This window comes from Diabrotica virgifera, chromosome 8, assembly GCF_917563875.1.
Source record: "Diabrotica virgifera virgifera chromosome 8, PGI_DIABVI_V3a".
Lineage (NCBI taxonomy): Eukaryota > Metazoa > Arthropoda > Insecta > Coleoptera > Chrysomelidae > Diabrotica > Diabrotica virgifera.
Genome location: NC_065450.1, coordinates 78,096,031 through 78,112,549, shown reverse-complemented (window position 1 = coordinate 78,112,549; position 16,519 = coordinate 78,096,031). Strand labels below are relative to the sequence as shown.

General features: G+C 32.2%; 1 protein-coding gene across 1 annotated transcript; it reads left to right on the top strand.

Annotated features, from left to right (window-relative positions):
• Window positions 1-1,249: 1,249 nt before the first annotated feature.
• On the top strand, window positions 1,250-13,023 carry LOC126890545 (phospholipase A1). Its single transcript, XM_050659553.1, has 7 exons — window positions 1,250-1,441; window positions 2,615-2,723; window positions 3,363-3,511; window positions 5,177-5,422; window positions 6,848-7,039; window positions 9,250-9,418; window positions 12,317-13,023. The coding sequence occupies exons 1-7, from the start codon at window positions 1,381-1,383 to the stop codon at window positions 12,375-12,377; spliced, it is 987 nt and encodes a 328-aa protein (XP_050515510.1). The 5' UTR covers window positions 1,250-1,380; the 3' UTR covers window positions 12,378-13,023.
• The last annotated feature ends 3,496 nt before the right edge of the window (window positions 13,024-16,519 follow it).

Sequence of the window (16,519 nt, the reverse complement as noted above, 5' to 3'; positions counted from 1 at the left end):
TTTAAAGTTCAACCGCGTTTATCTCGAAAACTATGCATCCTACGAAAAAACTTGTAAAAACATTTTTTGCTTAGAATGACCCAAAAAATACAAAAAAATGTTTAGTTTTGCGAAAAATCGCTGTTATGTGATTCTTCAAGTTCTTTGTTTATAGCAATCTTATCGACATCCGGATCGACTGTTACCCAAAAAATTCGTGTTCTACGGGTCAAAATACATAAAAAACTTGGGTAAGTCCATCTGAATTAAGGAGGCCGTTGTACCCCCACTTGCGACAGGACTATGTGAAAACTTTTCGTGGAACTATTTTCTGTTAACATTCTTAATCTCTGACATTTACAATTAATAAGACAAAAGACGACGAATAAAGAAGACGAAATGGATCTACAATATGCAGTCACATTCCGCTTAATTCGTCTAGGAAAAGGTCCGAAAATTAGTTCCTAAATTAGCACACTAAATTTTGTCTTTTTTTCCTGTAACTTATTGAAATAAATATTATATGTTTTCAGGGACTTTCGGCCCCCGGTAATAATGTATTCTTTCAATCTGCGTTTAAATTTTTCAAAAATACTAATTAGTTTTCTCAGGATTCGAAAAAATTTAATGCATTTAAATAGCATTGGACCAAGATTTTGTGCCTACCCCCTAATGAGTGTATTTAATAAATTAAAATGTATCATTTAAGGGGAACGGAGCAAAACGCAAAATTTTGACTCATGTCAACATTTTTAATGTGTTTTAAGTGTATTCATTTTTTTCGAATCCTAAGAAAACTAATAAGTATTTTTGAAAAATTTAAACGCAGAGTGAAAGACTACTTTATTACCGAGGGCCGAAAGTCCATTAGAATAAATAAAAAGTTTCTTTTGAATGAAATATTTGAAATTAAAAATCACACTAAATTTTACCTTTTTTCACTCCTGTAACTTATTGAAATAAATATTATAGAAGCTTTCGGGGACTTTCGGCCCTTGGTAATAACGTAATCTTTCATTCCGCGTTTAAATTTTTCAAAAATATTTATTAGTTTTCTCAGGATTTGACAAAATTGAATGCATTTAAATATCATTAGACCAAGATTTTGCTCCTACTCTCTTAATGAATGTATTTAATAAATTAAAACATATTATTTAAGCACCATAGCATCTGTATTCGTACTTCACTGTCTCTTTCTATAGATTTCCTACATTTTAGTAGATTTCTAGACCAAACGACCAAGTTCAAGTTCATGAAATAAGTACCGTAAGCTATCAACGTTTCGTTTCTTTGATTTGAAAAGAATAATAAAGGTTTTGATGTTGTACATGACTATGCTATAGGTGTACATGACAATATTATACAAATCTAATAAGTGAAGCTTGTGTAATTCAACAAAATATGAAGTATAGTGTTAGTGTATTGATATTTATAAATATATATGGTTCTTATTTTTTAAATGGTAAGTTTTTTTTACCTAATTTATGCACTCACCGGCACAAAATTCCGCCACTCAAAATTTTTGATTAAGTTTGACAATCTATAACTTTATTATTTGTACTCCCATTTTCAAGATTCTTGCATCAGTTTATAGGTACATGTTTTCATGTCGTTTGTTATTATTTCAGTAACAAAAACATTTTGCTTCGATGGCAGTATACGGGGATGAATTAAAGCACTGTTTTTCTCCTAACTTTAAAAAATTCTGTGGAAAAATTGGGGGGCTAATTTTGTTTCACACTCCGACACTCCTTTTGTATTATCTTGAAGGTATCCCTAAGATTTTGTTTTTTGAATTATCCGAATATCTCTTTTCTTGTAAGAGTTGTACAATTTTTTGTAAATAAAAACACTGATTGACTCATAAACATAAATATCTTAAAAATATAGGTTGGATTGATAAAATTAGAACGGCCCGCATGCAGCCCAGATCTCAATCCTATTGAGAATTTATGGGATGAATTAAAAATAGCTATTCGACGTCATCCTAGGCCTCCAGAAAATTTGGTACAGTTAGGGGCCTGGTAGAGGAATATCGGACTATTCCCCAGGTAAGGATAAAACATCTTTATTCGATGCCAAACAGATTGCGAGCAGTTTTTGCTGTGAGAGGTGGACATACCCGCTATTGAATTGTTTTTTTTATTGTTAATTTGGTTTTGTGTTGTTAATTTTAGTACGTTTGATATTTCTAATTAAATAAACCGTCAAAGCAGTGTTTTTATTTACAGATTTTACAAGAAAAGAGATATTCAGATAATTCGAAAAACAAAATCTTTGGGATACCTCCAGGATAATACAAAAGGAGTATGAAACAAAATCAACCCTACAATTTTTTGACAGAATTTTTTAAAATTTGGAGAAAATACAACGCTTCCATTCACCCCCCTCTAAGAAGAAACATTTTTGTTACCGGAATAATAACAAACAATGTCAATACATGTATGTACCTACAAGCAGATGCAAGAATCTTGAAAATCGGAGTACAAATAATAAAGTTATAAATTGTCAAACTTAATCAAATATTTTGGGTGGCGAAATTGTGTGCTAGTGAGTGTAGATTTCTATACTTGAATCCGTGTACCCAGGAAACGAAGTACATACTACATACTCACAAAAAGCATTGAAATTTTAGATGTTTATGGTGGAATTTGGAATGCATGGGACGTAAGTTATTGGAGGTGTTTGCTCAAAAAACACTACGAATGTCCAGATAATAACATTAAATATTACTTGTATACTCCGTAAGTAGATTACTTATTTAGATTACCATCATTTAAACTCATTACATCACTTACTTGCTTATCCGTGGCTTTAGACAGTACTATTCTGTTTGTTCAGCTCTATTTTTTGTAAAATTCATATTTTTGACACGCCTCGTATAAAATTGATAATATTTGATATCTTATAATAATAATTGCATCTTAGTTATTAGACTATGCAGAACTTTTTAAAAAGAATAACTTTTTTGTAAAATTAATAACAACGGATTTATCATAAATAAAAATGATGGCGTAATTTGACAAAAAATTTGAATTTTTCTTTTTTCAATTAGCAGAATGTAGCATATTATGACATAATTTTTAGTTCCAAACAACTTTTCTTAATAACAATTTTCGATATTGTGAAATATAAAGGTAAGTACTTTACTCTTACGTGAAATTCATATTTTTTGACATACCTCGTATACTGTTAATAAAATTTGATATCTAATGATTGCATCCTAGCTTTTAGACTATGCAGCGTAGTTTATGAAGAATAACTTTTTTTCGTACAATTGATAATAAAAAGGTTTTCCATTGTTCCAAGTTACGCAGACACACTGTATATTATTCAAACGTTGTCAAAATTATTCAACCTTATTAACTGTTGATTATTTTTAGAGAAAATGGCGAAAAGAGGATTACTATAGATGTTCGAAATCCTCACTCCCTCAATTATTCGGGATACGATTATAAGAAAAATAATGTGATTATTATTCACGGATTTAATGGTACGGAAAGCAGATCCCCAATAACGATATTGAGAAATGGTAAGTTCAAAGGACCCCGCAACACTCCTTATGGAAAACTGGCCCGGTCAAATTTAACGAAAGTTTGGTCAATGATAATTCTCAGTGTAAAAAAGTCCATGTAACATAGGTCTGAAAAACTACTGTTATGAAGCTACAGCCTTTTAAAGTTATTGGATTCAGTTGCTCGGTTTACGTTAAGTGCACTAATTCACGGTCAAATTAACGAAAATATTTATTACTGAAAGCAACGAGACTCACTTTCTTTATGAATATTTGCGTGTTGCATATGAATTCGTGGTCCAAAATAGATGCATCGCATTTTAGTCTTCAGAAAACCTCCGGAAAGTCCTCAGAAAACTGAAGAAGTGCGATAGAAAATGTGCTACTAGAGCGACATAAGAATTATTAAGTTTTCATGGGTGCTTTATACTTATCCAATATCAGCATAGCTGTAGTTTCGCCTTATCTTTAGAAAACTACTAAACAGTGGCGGATCTGCGGGGAAAATAGGGGAATTCCCTCCGTAGCACGCTCCAGAATTAAAGAAAAAGAATTGAAACCTAAAAAATACATTAGCTGACAAGAAACTCAAACTGCAGACAGACAAATTCAATCTAATAAACTCGATAATTAGAAAAATTAAGGGAACTTCTTACATGTAAGTTATTATATATATGGTTTTATGTAGTTTGGTTTATCTATGTTATATCATTTGGTTGTCGTTTTATTGGAAGGCCCCACCTCGAGACAAATGTTCCGCCACTGTTACTGAATCGCTTTCAGAAAACTGAGAAACAACCACAACAAGTGCTGCTAGAGCAGCACAAGACATATCACGTTATCACGCATGCAGAATAGAGTACGTCTAAAAACATTAGATATGCCGACGCAGCAGTAGTTTTTGCAAATAGCTTAGATGGTTTGCAAAGAATAATGCCCCGCATATAGAGCATGAACCTGATCTTAATACAAAAAAAAAACAAAGTATATTTCATTATAATATATTTCTTGTTTCAATATGTTTTTCTTTAATTTTGGAGCCTGCCACGGGGGGAATTTCCCTATTCCTCCTCTAGATCCGCCACTGTTCAGTAGTTTTCGAAAGATATGGCGGAACTGCAGCTATGCTGATATTGAATAAGTGTTAAGCACTCATGAAAACATGATAATTATTATGTCGCTCTAGCAGCACATTTTCTATCACACTTCTTCAGTTTACTGAGGACTTTTCGGGGGTTTTCTGAGGACTAAATTACGACGCATCTATTTTTGACCACGAATTCATATTCAACAAGCAAATATTCATGAAAAAAACGAGTCTCTTTGCTTTCAGTAATAGACCAAATATGTATGAAGAAAATGAGTCTTCTTTCAATAATAAATATTTTCGTTCACTTGACCGTGAATTAATGCACTTAACGTAAACCGAGCACCTGAATCCAATAACTTCAGATGGCTGTAGCTTCAGAACAGCAGTTTTTTTCAGACCTATGTCCCATTAACTTTTTTTAATCTACACACTGAGAATTATCATTGACCGAACTTTGGTTAAATTTGAGCGGGGCCACTTTTCCATAAGGAGTGTTGCGGGGTCCTTTGAATACTCCGTCTATTATTTTTTTATGCCTCCCCTGATATTGATCTCGTGAGTATAGGTTCATCACCCTTCCTAACATGTTTCAGCTTACCTTTCAAGAAAAGATTACAATATTTTTACAATCGATTGGTCCACAATAACGCATTTCCCTTGCTATATATCAGCTCTATCAAACACCCGATTAGTAGGTCAGTGCGGAGCTAAACTTTACGCTTTTATTATGGCCAATGGAGGTGCAGCTACAGCTACTACATGCGTTGGTCATTCTCTAGGCGCGCATATTTGCGGAATGATGAGTAATCATCTAGATAGGAGACAGCATAAGGTAGTAGGTAAGTAAAAATTTAGTATTTGGAACTGAATATTACATTTTTACTCATGAACGGACTCATCCATTATCTTGATATCAAGTGCGTGTGTTATAAATGTAATAAATGTCGGAAATAAATTGTACAAAATAATTGTAGATATAAATTATATGTCTTGGTGAATCTCTCTCTCTCTCTTGTCGTTTCCCCATTACTGAGGATCGTGATTTCTTCCAATATTCCTAACAATGTTTCTCCATTGGTCTCTATCTTCAGCTGCTCTAAGAGCTTCGCAGAATGAGTTTCCAGCTGAATTCTTTATTTGGTCGGACCATCTAGTTGGTGATATTCTCTTGATCTTCTCCTCTCAACGTTTCCAGAAACAATTTTAATCTCTCCAAATTGTTATCACTTCTGCGAACCACGTGACCAAAGAATTCCAGTATTCGTTGCAGACATATTGTGGACAGCCTTTTTTAATCTTGAGTTGATTTAGAATGGAAACGTTTGTCCTATGAGCTGTCAAGGTATGCGCAACATTCTTCTCCAGCACCACATCTCAAAGGCAACAATTTTTTGCGCTCGCATGCGCAAAGAGTCCAAGTCTCTGCTCCGTATAGAAATATTGAGAGTACAAGGGCATTCACTAGTCTCGTCTCGATATTTTGAGAGATAGATCTGTTTCTCCAAACTTTAGTTAGGCGACTCATCGCATTTTTTGCCATATCAATACATCTTTGAACTTCTGCTTCACAGTTACCATCGTTAGTTATACTAGACCCGAGATAGACAAAGGTGTTTACTATCTGGTATTCCTGTAATATGATAGTTAGTTGAATAGTGTTAAATCTGTCGACAACCATTATTTTTGTCTTAGCTTTATTGATTTTTCAGACCAACTTTATTGCTTTCGTACTCAACTCTTCGCAGAAGATCAAACATTTCTTGCTCATTTGCTGCTATAAGTGTAGTGTCATCAGCAAATCTTAAATTGGAGATTTTCCTACCAGCTACTGTTACTCCACCTGCCCATCTTTCTAAAACCATCCTTATGACATGTTCACCATAAATGTTAAATAAGTCAGGTGACAACACGCATCCTTGTCTAACACCTCTTTCGGTCTTGAATTGGTTTGAGAACTGCTGATCTAGTCGTACTGTCGCTATATTGGACTGGTACAGATTTTTAATAAGTATCACCAGGTGCATTGGTGCGCCCATTTCTATTAAAATTAACCACAGATTTATCCAGCTCACACAATCAAATGCCTTTTGGTAGTCAACGAAGCATATAATCGTAGGTACTTGAAATTCTCTAGACTTTTCAATGAGTTTTTTTCTTGGTGAATGTAATAGATTACATAAAGACTAATAAATTATGAGTTTAAATTATAATAAAATTAATAAATAAATTTAGTAAGAACAGTTCAATATTGTAGCAAATTGTAGGTTTAGATCCAGCAAGGCCCTTGATTGATCGTTACGCTAGGAGAGAATTCCGTTTGTCCAAAGAAGACGCAGACCATGTTCAAGTTATTCACACCAATGCTGGATTTTTAGGAGAAACTAACCAATCAGGTCATATTGATTTTTGTGTTAATGGAGGAAGGTTTCAACCTAGTTGCTATGGTCATAGATTAAGTAAGTAGATATAATAATAAATTGATACGCTTTAAAAAGTACCCGTCCAGTCGTTCTTGAAATAGTGCACTTTTCTGCAAATCTGCCTGTCCGTCTATGTGGGCGATGACTCTTGAAGGAAAAGTCCTACATCCTAATGTATTGATACATGGGTTCCTATTGGACCAAAAAATGAAATATTGGACCCAAGAAGATGAAATATTTTCAATATAAAATGGCCAAAACATAACTCCGCAATGTTTTCCTTCTTCAATTTTAAATGCAGGTCAATATAATAGTACATTCTTTCACAGTTTTTACTGTAAATTTTAAAGAACCGCTTGGATTGACATGAAATTTGGCATACGTATAGCTAACATGTCAAAGAAAAAAAGTGATATTGTGCCGATGTGTGCTTTTGCCCTAGGGGTGACTTTCACCCCCTCTTGAGGGTGAAAAAATATATGTCCAAAATAAGTCCGGAAATGGATATACTAATTTTAAGTAACTTTTGTCTATAGAGCTTTTTCGCCAAGTCAATACTTTTCGAGTTATTTGCGTGTGAATATGTTCATTTTTTAACAAAATAACCATTTTTTTAGACGGTTTTTCGCAAATAACTCAAAAAGTAAGTATTATGTCGAGAAAATATTCTTAGCAAAAATATAGCCTGTAAAAAAGTAAAAAAAAAATGGTGTACGCTTGAGGTCTCTGCACCTCGTAGAACCAAAGTTATAGCCAATAAAAAATAGGTTCATATTCGCCAAATTTCAAATGGAATATTTCAACGTGAAATATCCAAAAAGTGAAGTACTTTTTGGGGAAAACCCATTATGACTTTTTTAAAGTGTTTAAAATAGGCTTTATTTATGTTTTTATAACAAGTTTCTAGCAACAAATGTAAGCAAGTTACGCTCAAAATAAAGTTGGTCCCTTTTGTTTTGGCAAAAAAAAATCAGGAAGATCACGCACTAATTAGCAATTTAAATGAAATTAATCGTTACCGCTTCACAAATTATTTTACTTATGTTGTGTTTATATGATCTGTAAGTTTCATCGGTTAAGTGTTTATTTTTGAAAAAATTTGGTTTTAAAGTTACCAAGAATCTCAAAAAACAAAAAAGTCAGAATTGCTTTTCTGAATATCTTGTATTTTTTTGTTTTTATGTAAGACAAAAATTGATTAAGATTTGATGTTTCTAAATTTGCTACACTCGTGATCAGTGACTCGTTCAAGCCCTTTTAACTACAGCCCTTCTAAAAATAAGAACTCTGATCCGATGAAACTTACAGATTATATAAACAATACATACACGAGTAAAGAAACTTGTGAAGTGGTAACGATTAAGTTCATTTGAGATAGGTACTAATTAGGAGGTGATTTTCCCGATTTTTTTACCAAAAAAAGGGATTAACTTTATTTTGAGCATAACTTGTTTACTTTTGATGCTAGAAATTTTTTTATAAAACAAAAATGAAGCTTCTTTAAACAGTTTAAATAAGTTTTTAAACTTAAACGTTTTTCTCAAAAAGTGCTTTATTTTTTGGTTATTTCACGTTAAAGTATTCCATTTGGAATTTGACGAATATGAACCTATTTTTCATTAGCTATAACTCTGCTTCTACTAGGTATGACCTAATATATACACCATTTTTTTCAATCTTTTACGGGCTATATTTTTGCTAAGAATGTTTTTTTCGGCAAAATACTTAAAAAGTTATTTGCGAAAAACCGTCTAAAAGCGTGATTATATTCACTCGCAAATAACTCGAAAAGTATTGACTTAATGAAAAAATTCTATAGAACAAAAGTTACTTAAAATTAGGTAATTTATCCATTTTCGGACTTACTTTGTACGTATATTTTTTCACCCCCGAGAAAGGGTGAAACTCACCCCCAGGGCGAAAACACACCTCAGCACAATATCACTTTTTTTCTTCGACTTGTTAGCTATGTGTTTGCCAAATTTTATGTCAATCTAAGCGGTTCTTTAAAATTTAGAGGTTTTGCAATATTTTACCGTTAAAGAACGTACTATAAAGGCACGTATCCATTACGTTGGTGCTCGGTGTAACTGCTCCACATAGTGAATACGTTGGTGCTTCCGGAGCGGCGTTCACCCTCGGCGATCCAATCGGTGGTCCTATATCGGAGGAGCGCATGCCGTATCCACATGGAGCACGGAGCACCAGCGTAACCGATACGTACCTTTACATATGTATCTTTTTAGGGAGGGCTAGATGCAGCCATTTTCAAAGCGCTTGCTATTTTGCTCAAACTGTAAGGTATGGAAATTCAATCATGGGTCGACCGTGTAAGCCAGGTTGCCCTAAAACAACTTCAAATTGGGGACTTATGCCAGGAAGACCCATTCCAATGGGTGAAGATACACCATTTGGGTAAGCATACGATTTTATTGCTAATATAAAATAAAAATACTCTGACACTTCTATCAGAGTCTAACTAAATTATGGAATAATTATGGAATTCATAGGCTAAATTATGGAATAAATTCATTTTCTCTAAAATGGACGACTTTGGAGAAAAATCCAGAAACAGGTCAATTTTTATTTTTAAATTACAAATGTTTGGCATATACTTCATACTAGTGACGTCATCCATCTGAGCGTGATGACGTAATCAATGATTTTTTTTAAATAGGAATAGGGATCGTGTGGCACCTCATTTGAAAGGGTGTTCAATTCTCTATCCAGTAATATAAACAATAATATCATTATTTATACAGGGTGACCAAAAAAATAATTTTTGAATTAAATTAATTGACACAAAAAGAAGAATGTATGTAATTTATATAACTCAAAATACATTGTACTGCTGCCAGTAAATAGAAAAAATGTTTATTTCACAAATAAACGTTCCTTTTCGCTTAAATTAAATCACAAACAGCCTCCCACCTAGCGCTTGGCAGTTTAAACATTTAATTTAAGCGAAAAGCAATGTTTATTTGCCAAATAAACATTTTTTTCTATTTTCTGACGGCAATAGAAAGTATTTTGAGTTAAATAAATTGCATACATTCTTCTTTTTTCGTCAATTAATTTAATTAAAAAAAAATTTTTGGCCACCCTGTATATATAATGATATTAATATTTATATTACTGAATACAGAATTAAACAACCTTTCAAATGAGGTGCCAAATGATCCCTATTCCCATTTAAAAAAATAATCGATTACGTCATCACGCTCAGATGGATGACGGCAGTAGTATGAAATATATGCCAAAAAATTGTAATTTAAAAATAAAAATCGACCTGTTTCGGGATTTTTCTCCTAAGTCGTCCATTTTAGAGAAAATTAATTAATTAATTAAGAATAATTAATAGCCCCTCTCTGTATTCGGCTGTTGAATAAGTTTTGCGGTTCGATAAGAAAAACACAATCTTAGGGTTTTAACACATTATTTATTATTACACTTTATTATTCAGTATTAGACAAGACGAAAACGGCGAGTTCGTTGGAAAATATATTCCCATGAGTTTTTTTTGCATAATCACATTCGCGAGACACCCCAGAATAAGATTCAAGAAGTCGCCCACGCGAAAAGTGGTCCAAATATTTTTTTAACAATGTTTTTAATCAAATTGCAAAAATAAATTGTTTTGGTGCGGACAATTTTTTTTTTGTTTTTTTGGACCATTCTGGACAAAAAAAGGTCTCTTGTAATTTTTCTCTAAAGTTGATAGTTTTCGAGTTATAAGCAATTTAAAAATTGAAAAACGCGAATATGGCCATTTTTAAGACTTAATAAATCTAAATAGTTAATCATAAAAATGCCACAAGGAAATAGCTGTAGAACAACATTAATAACTTGGTTTAAAATTATTATTATGAAAGTCAGAAAGTGACTAAATCAAAGTTAAATCCTGAACAAATTTGTGTCATTAATTTATTCTAAGCTGTTATTACTTATTAACAATGAGCGGTAAGATCGTATTGACGCAGCTGTAAATGTGAGAGCGAATAAGATGCACCATTGACTGCCGGAATGGCATCTCTCACCATTGACGGCAGCCTAATACGTGCATGACGCTCATTATTATTAATTATAAATAACAGCTTAGTAATAAAATAATGACAAAAATTTCTTCAGGATCTTGTAGTGGTGCCTTTAGTCTTTGATTTACTCACTTTCAGACTTTCATAATAATAACTTTTAACAGAGTTATTAAACCTTGAAAATCGCCATTTTTCTTTTTTTTCAATTTTAAATTGCTTATAACTCGAAAACGATCAACTCTAGATAAAAATTATAAGAGACCTTTTTTGTCCAGAATGGTAAAAAAAAAACCTAAAAAAAAATTGTCCAGCCGAAAATACTAATTTTTACAATTTGATTAAAAAAAATTGTTAAAAAAAATTGGACCATTTTTGACGTGGGTGACTTCTTGAACCTTATTCTGGGATGTCTTACGAATGTGATTATGAAAAAAAATCTCATGGTAATATTTTTTCCAACGAACCCGCCGTTTTCGCCGTGTCTATATAGTCTCCCTGAACATCTGTACACTTGTTCCAAAGAGAATCTGAAAGGGCTTCAAAATGCGCTTCCACAGATGTTATAACTTCATTATTCGATGAAAAACGCTTTCTACCCATGATTTTCTTTAGGTATTGAAACATATGCAGATCGCTAGGGGCCAAATCTGTTAAATACGGTGGATACTCCAAAAAATTCGAACTTTAGTTCATAGATTTTAGACATTTTTAATATACTCATAAGATACGGTGCATTGTCCTGACGAAAAAGGATTTTTCTTCTGCAAACCGTAGGTAGCTTTTTCTTGATTTTTTCCTTCACCTCGTCTAAGGGGTTACAATAATAATCCAGAATTTATTGTTTTGCTAGTTTGCAAGTAGCATTCCAAAAAATTGATGCCTCCCCAGGTTCATAGAGCTATTTAGCCTCATGTTTCAGGATCATGGTGATAGACATTTATTGGGGGGAAGGATTATGGGAACAAAACCCCCATAAAATTTTTATGGGATGCAAAAATTTCGTTGATATTTTTTTTAATGTTTCTGACAGAATGCCACATGTCCATTTTCAATATAAAATCTCTAAAAACAACAGTTTTCGATATATTGGAAAGAATCGATTTTCGTTTTGTAACTTCAAAAAAGGGCTGTAACTTTTTTTATCTACACATTTGTAATAAGGTAATTTGAGTTCAATCGAACTATTCTTGGTCCCAGAATATGTGATTTAATTTATGACCTGCCTTTTTGTTACACCCTGTATTAATTCATAGGTATAACAAACGCATTTGACTTTTAGCATTAATGGAAGTTACTGCGTTCAAACAAATACCTTTAAAGACTGTCCTTTCTTCCAATAGAAGTTTAAACAGCAGGAATAAGTTTGATTAAAGATGCAGCAGTGAAGAAACATGAAAAGGATCTGTGATGTGATATGTAATAAATAGGAAGGAAAAGTAGTAAATATTGTATTTTTATATAAAAAATATACTGAAAATATACAAAATCATAAAAAAAAGATGTTGTATAGTTTGATTTTGTAATTTCATGTGCTATTCATATACAATAAGCGCCACGCTACTAGACACATGCGTAGGTACCTAATTCGTAGGCGCTCATACCGGGGGCCGTGGCCCTCCTAGCTTTTCGGGTGTTTTAAATTATATATTGTTATCCATAGTGTACAAAATGTAATGTGCAAAATCTTCACGTCTGTCCCCCCTGAAAATTTTTATATGGGCGCCTATGACCTAATAGGGAACTTGCAATAAATTTTAAATTCGAAAAAAATGGTATAAATCACAACAGAACATAATTTAAAACATGTATCAAAGATAAAAAAGTTTTGTTTGTTTTTCGTTTGGCCCCTAAAGACGATTAAAAATTCAAATTATACCAGCCAGTCCAAAACGCATCGTAACGTCATCCGGTTATATGTTTACAATCTCCACCAACAAAGTAAACAAAATGTACAGTCGGAAAAATGAAAGAATACCCATGAACGATCACATCAATCATTTATTTTGTATTTGCTGTCTTTTTCTATAGCAAACATTTGTTACTTATAGAAAAAGACAGCAAATACAAAATAAGTGATTGATGTGACCGTTCATGGGTATTCTTTCATTTTTCCGACTGTATATAATTTTAAATTGGACATTATAAAAGTCAATAGAAAATACAGTTATGTGACGTCACAAGTGTTTTTGATCGTTTGAACTATTCATAGAAAACTTGTACTTTTACAAAATGGTTTTATTTTCCATAGTAAACCTTCTTTCTTTCCCTTAAAAACTGTATCAAACTCCAATCTCAACCAACTGGTGTATATTATTACAATGACATACGATAAATGTCATTAGAATATAAATATTTTTGCCTTATTCCGCTACGATGAGCTGGCCAAATACCCAAGTAGGTGGAGGCCAATAAACTAAAGAAGGAGAAGAAGAATATACCTAAATAAATCCATAATCATAACTATATAATAAAACTATGTGACGTCACGGGTCGTTTGAACTATTTTATACCGCAGAAGACTTTAAATTTGTATTTCTAAGTTATTACGAGTTTTTGAAGCGTGAAATTTTGGAAATCTCATTTTTAAACAAAACTGAACATTATTATGTAATAAAAAAAAATGTGAAACGTTCCCTATTGCTATGCTTATGGGCTAATCCGGTCCGTTCTCAGATGCGACTTTCATCTCTGTCGTGTTACTGTCACGAAACTATTCAAAATAATAGGGAACTTGCACATTGTTTTACATAATAATAATGTTGAGTTTTGTTTAAAAATGAGATTTCCAAAATTTCACGCTTCAAAAACTCGTAATAACTTAGAAATACAAATTTAAAGTCTTCTGCGGTATAATATAGTTCAAACGACCCGTGACGTCACATAGTTTTATTAGGTTTGTTCTAGCAAACAGTCAAACTAGTCAGAAACCGTCAGAAAACAGTTGGTCCGTGAGAGAACATAATACCATTATATATAGGGAGATAGTTGCTCAGCCCAATAGGTAAATATGTTTGATTCAAATTGAGACAGTCACCAGATGTCCCCACAATTTCTGTCAGGGTTGCAACGTCAAAATGCATAGACACCAAGTTGGATACGATCCTATTCATAACACCCCAACTCGCATACATATTAAGAAAAATAAATATATATTAGAAGAGTATATTTAGAAATTGAATCAATTATGTCATGCTATTATATATGTAATAGCATGACATCATTAAGTCTATTTCTAAATATATTCTTCCATATATATTTATTTTTCTTAATATGTATGCGAGTTGGGGTGATATGAATAGGATCGTATTTAACTTGGTGTCTATGCATTTTGACGTTGCGACCCTGGCAGAAATTGAGGGGACATCTGGTGACTGTCTCAATTTGAATCAAACATATTTTCCTATTGTTCTGACCAACTATCCCTATATAAACAATGATAATACAGTCACCAGTGCTATCCCCTCTACTCACGCTGGTCCACTATTCGCTGATGGTTTCAAACCGTTTGAAACTGATGCTAGAACAAACCTATTATTATAGTTATGATTATGGTTATATTTAGGTATATTCTTCTTCTTCTTCTTTAGTTTATTGGCCTCCACCTACTTGGGTATTTGGCCAGCTCATCGTCGAGGAATAAGGGAAAAATATTTATATTCTATTGACATTTATCGTATGTTATTGTAATAATATATACCAGTTTGTTGAGAATGGAGTTTGATACAGTTTTTGAAGGAAAGGAAAGAAGGTTTACTATGGAAAATAAAACCATATTGTAAAAGTACAAGTTTTCTATGAATAGTTCAAACGATCTAAAACACTTGTGACGTCACATAACTGTATTTTCTACTGACGTTTATAATGTCTAATTTAAAATTACATACAATTTTGTTTACTTTGTTGGTGCAGAATCTAAACATATAACCGGATGACGACACGTTTTGGGCTGGCTGATATAATTTGAATTTCTAATCGTCTTTAGGCTATAAAACGAAAGACAAAAAAAACTTTTTGAAGTTATACTTCTTTACCGGCGATAGAGGGTGAATTTTTGCGCGTTATAACTTTGTTCTGATTGGATGTTCAAATGACATGTCAAAAATTATCCGATATGGCAGCTGGAGGACAGCTGTGGTTTGGAGGTAAAGGTAAACAAATGTATAATATATTAGTTTTATTGTTGTGAGGACAGAAACAAAAAAATTTATAATATTGTAGTGACTTTTAAATAGTTTTTAAAAGCAACAGGTACATAATAATTGTTAATGTATCATGGGTATAAACCTACCTATTTGATCTGCCAAAATACATAGTATGTAATACTTTTATTTATATAATTTGATTACCATCAAAATTTCTATCAATATTCACCTAATATATGGTTTTCTTACTCTATGTTTTGTTGTATTTTTTCAATTCTAAATCATTTCAATTCAAAAATAATTTGATCAATTTTCAAAATATCAAAATATTACAAGTCTAATCCGTTTAGTTAGTCGATCTTCGTAAATAATGACACATGGTGTCCGTGGCTAAGCGTTGAAGGCGAATGAATTCCAATACCAACCGCGCTTATCAGCGCTGGTTCGAGTCCCAATAGAAACTTTCTTTTTTGTTTTTTTTTCTAATACATTTTATGATTGTAAGTATATTTATTATATAATTGTATTTTCAGAAAATACGTATTTAGTTAAAAAAAATTTCGACAATTAATGTTCAGACATCATTTGTGGCTTGTTTAATGTGTTTGTGTGTGTTTTATTCTTTTATTATTTTAATTTTTGGCACTGTTCTAATAAAAATGTTTGAGAAGTAGTAAGTATAAATTAGTTTAATATTTAAACAAAATATAAATAAAAAGTATATTAATTTCGTTTAAATCAGATAATAGAAGTATAACTTCTTACGTGCGTACAAAGTACACACACATTCTTTTTTTATTTTTGATACATGTTTTAAATTATGTTCTGTTGCGATTTATAACATTTTTTTCGAATTTAAAATTTTATGCAAGTTCTCTATCGTTTTTCCATACAAAAATACATTAATTAATAGTATTTACTCTGCTTTAAAATAACTTTACTCAAACACAAAGAATATTACAATACTTTAAAATTTTTACACCTTTAACAAAATGACAACTATAGGTAAACGTCAAATAGACCTGATCTATTATTTGTCAACTTGCTATGTTAATATTCAGTTTCTATACATTTTCTAACGTTCTAAACGTCACTAGACATAAAAATAAACATTGCAACAAGTGAAGGGTCCAGGACTGTAATAGCTCAATGTTCCCGTGTGTCTAGTAGCGTAGCGGTTACTGTATAGTATTTGAGCTGCGTCTTTTAACAAATAAATTATTTAGATATTGTTTAAAGTACGTTTCTTCTTCTTCCTCTTCATAAGCAGTTCTGAGTTTCTATTTTGAAATATTCCTAAAAACAATTAAATTTTATCTGGAAAGAAGAAATACAGGAAC